Here is a 9,217-nt window from a genome sequence, read left to right as displayed (position 1 = left end):
CTGCAAATTGGGAGTAGCTTCAAGGTTGAAAGCTGAGGTGGCTTCAAAGTTGGCGACGATTGGAGTGGCTGGCGCCGGCTAGAATGGCTTGAAGGCTGTAAAGGGGCCAAACGGGGTTGGGGGTTCTATTGCTGGGAGATGGAGAGCGGTAGCACATTTTGTTGCTCTCTAATTGAAAAATGAAGAAAGGAACAAGATTGGAGGGAGGAAACAAAGGGGCAATGGTCCCTATATTTATTTTTTTTTTCAAATCATTAAACAAAACGGTGTCGTTTAATTAGGAAATTTTTAATATTTTTTTTTACCAGGACCAAAACAATGTCATTTTGGCCTGGATTTGAAAAAAAAAATATTATAACCTTGCGCTACGCATCAGTAAAACCAGATCATTGGTCGCCCCAAATGGGATTTCTCAATTCTGGTGAGAGCAGAGGGGCTAAACCAGCGTTCCTAGACATGTTTTCCGGCGATGGGAAGGGCGGCTGCCACTCCTTGCCCTCATGTACCTTCGCCACTATCTACACTTAATAATCTATATGTCATTCTATTTTGCAATTTATGTACAATTATGTATTTTCTTAAGTATAAGTGGACATTATTTATGCATTATACAATATACTTAATTAAAGTAAAACAAAATGCCTAGATTCTAGACTCCTAGGTGCCTAGGCACTAGACCCTTGCCCTTACCCGACTAGTGCCTAACGCCGTTTAGAACATTGCCTTTACCTATTCAGCTTTCTTATTCTCAAGCACAATCAAATTTTTGGACATCTTCACATTCTTCTTTAGTGGTAGACCTATTAGGGAGGCCTCCAATAGTGGTAGACCTATTTCCATACTTTCTTTCAACCATTCATTGGCACTGAGATCGAAAGAAAAACTCGGGCCAAATCATGAGTGGACATAAATCGTACTCTATCTGATTTTTTATGCCAACAACTTTAGCTATTAAATTTAATTTTCACAACTATTTTTTTAACAAACGATATTATCTGCATTAAGAGGAGGGCTGTTGACTTAGCATCATAATGAGTTAGCAATAATGTGATTCAAATTCGCCTTTGGCGAGAATCAAACCAAAGACCTCTCACTTACAAGTGAAGAAGAATACTATTAAATCGTAGTACTAAGTGGCTCCACAACTGTAATATCTTCTACTTTCAATCTTAGACATCTATTTTTCTTACACTTTAATTTGGATTGAATAACGTCTAACCCCACAGTAAACCGAACCAACCGGGTATATAATAATTTAATAGAAAAGTAATTTTACATTGCACATGTCACCCTCTTATTACAAATAGAATTATTAGGTTGATTTGGATCAAGTTGAAATAGAAATATGAGGAATTTGAAAATCGTTAGAAATTGAATAATTTGAAGCCCAATAATAAAGCATAGGCGTTCGGCCTATTAGTGTTGGCCATGAATAGAATTTGAAATTTAGTATGAATGAAATTTTGTTTATTTGAACAAATGATATTATCTACACTAAGGAGGTAAGACAATGAGTTAAACCTCACAATGGGCGAGCCATAATGATGTGGTATAAATTTACCTTTGACGAGAATCGAACTGGTACAATTCTTATTCTTCTTAGTCAAAAGAAGCTAAGCACAACAAAGTTGAATTTAAGCCAAATGCAAGTTTTACAATTCTCATTCTTCTTAATCAAAAGGAGCAAAGCACAACAAAGTTGAATTTAAGCCAAATGGAAGTTTTACAATTCTTATTCTTCTTAATCAAAAGGAGCAAAGCACAACAAAGTTGAATTTAAGCCAAATGAAACTTCACTTTTGGAATTCTATGACGGTGTAGAAATAATCGATGTAGAATGGTTTGAAATGGGAGAAACCAGCGGAGAGACCGAGCTGCCGGAGTTCATCTTCGCTCCTATTCTTGCCCTTGGCCCTGTAGATGGTCATCACGAATATGTCGTTTTCTAGGAGCGCACGGGTCCTATGACTCTCGTCTGATTTCTTCGGCAACACCGGCTCACAAGCTATAAGCTTACCTCCTTCCGGAAGTGCTTTGTAACAATTCTCCAGTATCACCTTGCATTCGCTATCCGTCCACGTTGATAAAATCCACTGCCAAGTTTTGACATATATTAATTAGTCAAGCCAATCAAGCATAATTAGTGCATAAGTTTGAGCAAATTAGGACAGAAATTTCAGTTTCTAATTCGACATGCTTGCTAGGAGACCATAAATGAACTTAAAAAAAAAGGAAAAAGAATGGTAGTGCGCATTTGATATTGGTTTTAGAGGAGCTAAAAATGTTTACTGAACTAAAATTACTTTCTTAATGCGTTGGACATTAAAATCAAAATAAGCAGTTCTACGTTGTAGAAGCCCTTGTAGGTCGTAAAAATGCTTTGCAGAGAAACACTTAAGATTGAAGAAGAACTTACAATTGAGTGATTCCCCAGGACACACTTGATTTTCTAATAAAAAATTCTACATGTTTATAGTAGAGGCATATATAAAATAAAAAGCTGCATATATACTAATAGTAGAGTTATCAATTCCGAATAAGGGGTAGTATATATGCAGCTTTTTATTTTATTTTATTTCATACAACTATTAGTATGAACCCAATTTAAACAATAATTTGTAACTGAGGGGTGTGTATGTTACAAGCATTGATTTGGTGCAGGTGTATTCAATTGGGATTTTGAGGGATTTTAATTATTTTAATGAATTTAAGGGTATTCAATCAGGATTGTAAGTGATTTTCTGAAATTCAACATGTATTCAATCATTATTTTAAGAAAGTTTATTAAAATCTTTAGAAATTTGGATGTATTTAATTAAGATTTTAAAGAAGTTTATAACATTCTAAGTGTATTCAATTAGAATTTGATTTTAAAGAATTTGAAAAAGTTGAGGAATTAGAGTGAATTGAAGAGATTTTGTAGTGTATTTTAAGCAACCACAAATCTCACCTTCCCCATGAGATTTCGAGGGAATTAAATCAAAATTTTACATGAAATATTTACAAATTAATTAAACTCCTAAGAAAATTTATGAATTTATAAATCTATCAAAATATCTCAAATTCCCAATTGAATACATCCAATAATAAGAATTGGATTAACTTGGTTTTGATTGAGTCATGTCTCATGGTATATCTCTGGACTAAGAGAACAATTTTATATTTTGTATAGGGGTCTAGTGCTTAACACTTTTTCTGTCATTATTCTATGGATTAAGAAGACAATTACCAAAGAAAATTGAATTTTGCACTCATTTTTTATTTTTATTTTTACACACTTGTGTTTATTTTGGTTTATTGATTTTATCTGTTTATTTAATTTAAAGTTAAAAAATAAAACAGAAATGTCCAATGAAAGAGAATAAGTCAAATCGAAAACTCAGAAGTAGAATCTTAGAAGTATTTGAATAGACTCATTCATGCATCTAAATATAGTTAAATAAGTCACCACTCATAAAATAGTGAGAGAGATGCTTTCAAGTTTCAAGTGTCAAACAAACATAACAATCTGATATTGATGTTCTACCTAACTTACTTAATTAATTTTGGAAAGTATATGCATCTATTAATCACACTTTAAATATCTATGGTCAGTAAGTACTCATCAGTAATATTTTTTTAGTTAATATATATATATATAATCACTTTAAAAATCTAATTGTGCACTAGAAAAATATAAAATTTCTAAATATAAAATATTTAAAGTGCACGATTTGATTTTGAGAGTGCGAATAACAATTTTCAAAATATATTTGTTTAATGGAGGTTTGCACAAACCTTAAAAAAAATAGCGTCACCCCTAGGAATTGACTTGAACATGTCACCACCAACATGACTCACTCCTGCACCACAAACCATTAACATAATGCTCGTATCTAGCAATATGATTATAATTCATCATTTTTCTTCAATGATACGTAGAACTAAATGGTATTAAAAATGAATACGTAGGACTGAGTAATACAAAAAATGAATAGTTCAAATGAAGAGTAATAAAAATAAAATTTAAAAGCTAAATTACACGTATCACTTAGTGATACGTAGCATTAAAGGTGCACCTCATAATTAATGAAAATTTTGTTATTGTCTGATGTATTTTATGGATTAAATTTTTAACTCATTAAACGGTTCTCAATTGATCATTCACCAAAATCTAACGGCCAGAATTCCTAATATATAAAATTTAAGTGAACCAAACTCAAATAAGTTATGACAACACATGCATTGACTAGATATTGTTACTAATAAACCCGGTCATTTATCTTACCAGCTATAGTTGGTGCCTTGGCAACGACTTCAGGCAAGTCGAAGTTAATTCCTTCCCTCACATTAGGATGCTTCTGTAGGATCATCCGCAGGCAATCCCCTGCACTCCCTCCCACATCCACCAACCTCTCCACCCCTTCAAATCCGTCGTAGCCGTCCAAAATCGCCTTCATGAACGGCACTGACACACCCGACATCGCCTTTTGCATTAGGCCGTTCATCTCCGGCTTTTTCCCGTAGTACTCGTAAGCCGGCTCACCGTTCGCCTTGACAAATGGCTCCACCGTGGAGTCCACCACCGCCTCGTGAACCATCGGCCACGCTCCCATAAGCACATCCTTGAAAAGCTCCAATATTAAATAGGATAATTCTAGGGAGATCAAAATTTTTAGGGTGCTTTAGATTTTGGTCCTTATAATTCATGATTTCTATAAAAACTCATCTACATATAAAAGTCCAAATTTAAAATCTGCAGCCACATTGGTACACTATTAACCTATTAATACAATTTATTTACACCCTTGCCACTTTTCAAAATCCCTAAATTTATTCCAAATTAAAAGTTGTAGAAAAAGTGAAATAAAATATACAAACTGTTGTATTGCATTAATTGTATCGATATCATACCAAAAATTTACCTTTTCGTGATATATATATATATATATATATATATTGCATTAATTGGGAAGTAAATTAATTTGTTTCAATTATTAAAAAGAAATATACTAAATCCGTATTATATATTTTGTGTGACATCCCACATCGCTCAGGGGAGTGATCCTTAAATGTATATTCCCATCCCTACCTAGCATGAGGCCTTTTGGTAGGTTACTGGCTTCGGGTTCCATTGGAACTCTGAAGTTAAGCGAGAAGGGGGCTAGAGCAATCCCATGATGGGTGACCCACTGGGGAAGTTGCTTGTGAGTTCCCAAAAACAAAACCGTGAGGGAATGGTAAGCCCAAAGCGGACAATATCGTGCTACGGTGGTGGAGCGGGCCCGGGAAGTGATCCGCCCCGGACCGGGATGTGACAAATTGGTATCAGAACTTAACCCTGGCCGTGATGTGCTGACGAGGACGTCGTGCTACGGCGGTGGAGCGGGCCCGGGAAGTGATCCACCCCAGGCCGGGATGTGACAAATTGGTATCAGAGCCTAACCCTGGCCGTGATGTGCCGACGAGGACGTCGGGCCCTTAAGGGGGGTGGATTGTGACATCCCACATCGCCCAGAGGAGTGATCCTTAAATGTATATTCCCATCCCTACCTAGCACGAGGCCTTTTGGGAGCTCACTGGCTTCGGGTTCCATTGGAACTCCGAAGTTAAGCGAGAAGGAGGCTAGAGCAATCCCATGATGGGTGATCCACTGGGAAGCTGCTCATGAGTTCCCAAAAACAAAACCGTGAGGGAATGGTAAGCCCAAAGCGGAAAATATCGTGCTATGGTGGTGGAACGGGCCCAAGAAGTGATCCGCCTCGGGCCGGGATGTGACATTTTGAATCAAATAACACCTCTCTAACTTGTAGGTAAATTATTTTTCGTGTATTGTTACGTATATTAGGCACGTTTTATTGTTGTATAAATATAGGTATGACATAATATTTTTCAATATAATACATCAAATTATATTTCTTCCTATTATGGGTAAATTATTGTCCATGTATTCGTGAAAAAAAAAGAAGATATTATATTACACACAGGGTATAATTTTTTGTAGGTAAATTATTGGAAATTAATTTGTAGGTAGGTAAATTACTTTGTTCCAATTATATAAAATACACACACACACACACACACACACACACACACACACACACTGCACCTAGATTATATATATATATATATATATATATATATAATTTTTTATTTTTTTTGAGAAAACCTAGATTATATATTTTGAATCAAATAACATTTTTGTATACATGGTAGGTAAATTATTTTTCATGTATTATTACATATATTAGCCTACTACGGACATTTTTTTGGTAAAAATATATAAAGTAATATGTATATGATTGTTAGTAGGTAAAAGATAAAATCAAAAGTATGATCGAATTCCTAAGTTTATGCAATATTTTGTTGTTGGTATACAATATTTTGCATCATTGGAAATGAACATTTCAAATAGTAGGTAGGTAAATTAATATGGTCTAATTACACACACACACACACACACACACACACATATATATATATACACACATTTTGAATCAAATAACATTTTTGTACATGGTAGGTAAATTACTTTTTTTGTATGTATTATTACACATATTAGTTTTTTTTTTTTTTTTTGGTTGTAAAAATATATATATGAACTCATAATGCCTGATATATAGAATTAAGCCAACAATTCTCATATTTGATATTAATATGCATTGAATATTTTAACATTAATGTCTTATTTTTCTTTTTGCAAAATCATTAGCTCTTTCCTTACAATCTGCATAGAATTAATTGTGCACATCAAATATGCAATAGGGGTATTTTAGGCATCTAAAAAATGTAAAATGTGTAAAGTAATATGTAATTAATGAATTCACTTGGGTGGATCCTAGTCACTTGGTTTATTTTTTTTTTGAGTAAAACAATTATGTCAGGTTTTATATGGAAAAATTTGAATTTAAGGGGTTAAAATCATATTTTCAGTATATAAACTAAATTTGTAAATCAAATGATTTCATTATAGATGATTGGATTATTAACTAATTGTCGATTAACGTGCTTGTTTCTTAATTATTGGTGATACATCATTTGGTTTACAAATTTACTAAATTTGGTCTAGTGCTTCTACACTTATTTACTCTCTTTTTTTCTACGTACTTTATACTTCAAATATAAGGCTTATTATATTAACACTCAAACATTGTTGAATACACTCCATATTTGCTTTTTCAATTAAAATTTTTTGTTAATACACCCCACATACATTTTCATAATACCCTTACACCCCATATTCTCAACATACACCTTTACATTCCATACACCCGACTTTTCTCTATACACCCCACACTCTTCACAGTGATTCTGTTCACTTTTTTTTTGGTTTGTGCTATGTAGTGCTTGATTCAAAAGCATTCATGTCATTCAAATAGAGGAAAGTAGAAGTTGTTTGGGGATCGTTACAAAAGTGAAAGGGCAGAAGTTTCGACACGATTAAGAGGGTTAAGAGCATAGATGGTGAGAGCAATCCGTTTGAATTTTTTTTCCTTAAATATAGCAGCTCAACTATTTTCAATCTAATCAACATTGATCAGTGGGGGGGGGGGGGGTGTATCTCAAAAATGATAATTTAGGAAATATAAGATGATGATGCAAGGACCTTAAGGCTCTCTATGTCCATTTGGTAGTTAAATTCAACAGTATAAAGTATTGCCTTTGTTTGAGATGCACACTAAATGATATTTTATGCATCACATAGCATACTCAAACACATGCTGTAAATGCAAAAATTGTCTCTTGAAGGCACAAAAGCAATTTAGTATTATCTGATCATGATGTTATTTTTAGAACATGGCTTTGTGAAACAGCATCACCATTATCTACATTGTGAAAGAGGGCAAGGATTGTAATCTGACACCAATGAAGTTTAACCTTCATCCACCTGTGACCGTACATTTTGAACAAGGTGAAGCTTCTGAAATGTCGATTTCAAGTTTCATCCGTCAAAAATAATTTTTCTCAATCAATGTATTTGTAGTTTGCTTGGTTAGGCTTTTGTTCCACAATGGAGAGTGAGAGTGGTGAGTTGAAGAGATAAATAATCTTGTAATATACATGTCAAAAGAGATTTTGGGGTGTATTTAATATTTTTTTTAACCTTATAAAATCAAAATTGTCATTGCATATTAGGATATATAAATTATTTAATATTAAATTTTAATGTGTGATGTATTCAACATTACATAGAATGCTAATAAAAAAAGCCAAATATAATCTTTACTTTTCTTCAATGGATGTCGTAAGTTCAAATTTCACATACGGCAATCATCGAATTCTTTTTACTTATTGAAGAAATTAAATGTCTAATAGTAATAATTAAGATTATGAAAACCTGGTGGTGTTGGAGGACATAAGGGCCGTACGACAAGCCGTTTTGGTCCGTGACGAGGGTTTGACCGATTGGAGTGAGGGAGAACTTTCTGTCGTCGGAGCCGTCGTCCAGGTTGCTCAGATGCTCCTCAAACACACCGTAGCTGGTGAGCATACGGAGGATGCGCTGGAGGTTCTCGGCGTCGCCCCCGCCATTAGGGAGGACGCGTGCAAGTATGTCAGAGGCGGAGAGGGGAGTGTTGCAACCGCCCTGCCAGATGGCGTCGGCGACGTTAAGTCGAACAACGGCGTTTAGAGACATGGGGACGCTGATCATGTTGGCCAGCTCCAGTATAGCCAGTCTTGCTTCGTTGCTGCTGCTGCTGCTTGGCCCTGCGGTCACGTGACTCACTTGGTTATTCCCCTCCATGGCCTGATGAGATGATGACCTAGAGGCTATATTTCAGTTTCTCTTTTTCTTCGAGTTCTTTATACTCTTATTATTTCAGAAAAAAATAAAAAATAAAATAAAAGTCTCCTCTTTCTTCTGGATCTTTAAATTACAAGTTACAACCATATTTTAGGAAAATTCTTCCTTACACAACAAACGTCAGAGTTGGTGTCGGCTTCTCTCTGGGGCCGCATGTGATGAATCTTGTGAAAAGATAATACTGGTTCTTTTCTTTTTCTAAGTGGGTCCAAAATTATTCCAAGTTTGAAACATGAAAAGTCAGGAATGCACTGTAAATTTTGTCTTTTTTATCCCAAAAGTCGATCCGTGATGCAATTATTTGATTGATATATGGGAGTGAATCGCAATATCGGAAAAGAATGATTTTTTACATAAATATTTGAATTGTTCTTCATATTATTAATTAGTTTTATATAGTAAAACCTTAACGTTTTTGTGGTAAAAGCACAA

The 9,217-nt window shown here is 34.5% G+C and overlaps 1 protein-coding gene across 1 annotated transcript; it reads right to left on the bottom strand.

Annotated features, from left to right (window-relative positions):
• Positions 1–1,614: 1,614 nt before the first annotated feature.
• On the bottom strand, positions 1,615–8,900 carry LOC103933143 (nicotinate N-methyltransferase 1). Its single transcript, XM_009342807.3, has 4 exons — positions 8,318–8,900; positions 4,268–4,604; positions 3,778–3,842; positions 1,615–2,093 (listed from the first exon to the last, which is right to left on the bottom strand). The coding sequence occupies exons 1-4, from the start codon at positions 8,723–8,725 to the stop codon at positions 1,794–1,796; spliced, it is 1,110 nt and encodes a 369-aa protein (XP_009341082.2). The 5' UTR covers positions 8,726–8,900; the 3' UTR covers positions 1,615–1,793.
• Positions 8,901–9,217: the final 317 nt, after the last annotated feature.

Source organism: the organism of the source record quoted next, unplaced genomic scaffold (assembly GCF_019419815.1).
Source record: "Pyrus x bretschneideri cultivar Hongxiangsu unplaced genomic scaffold, Pyrus_bretschneideri_v1 Contig45, whole genome shotgun sequence".
Lineage (NCBI taxonomy): Eukaryota > Viridiplantae > Streptophyta > Magnoliopsida > Rosales > Rosaceae > Pyrus > Pyrus x bretschneideri.
Note: the sequence above shows the minus strand (reverse complement) of the source record. Positions and strands in the feature narration are given on the sequence as shown.

Excerpts from the sequence above, each read along its gene's own strand:
- LOC103933143 (XM_009342807.3), bottom strand. The coding sequence starts at position 8,725 with ATGGAGGGGAATAACCAAGTGAGTCACGTGACCGCAGGGCCAAGCAGC. Across the intron at positions 4,605-8,317 it reads ATGTCCTCCAACACCACCAG|GATGTGCTTATGGGAGCGTG; the intron begins GTTTTCATAATC and ends GAGCTTTTCAAG. Across the intron at positions 2,094-3,777 it reads GTGACGCTATTTTTTTTAAG|TGGATTTTATCAACGTGGAC; the intron begins GTTTGTGCAAAC and ends AAAACTTGGCAG.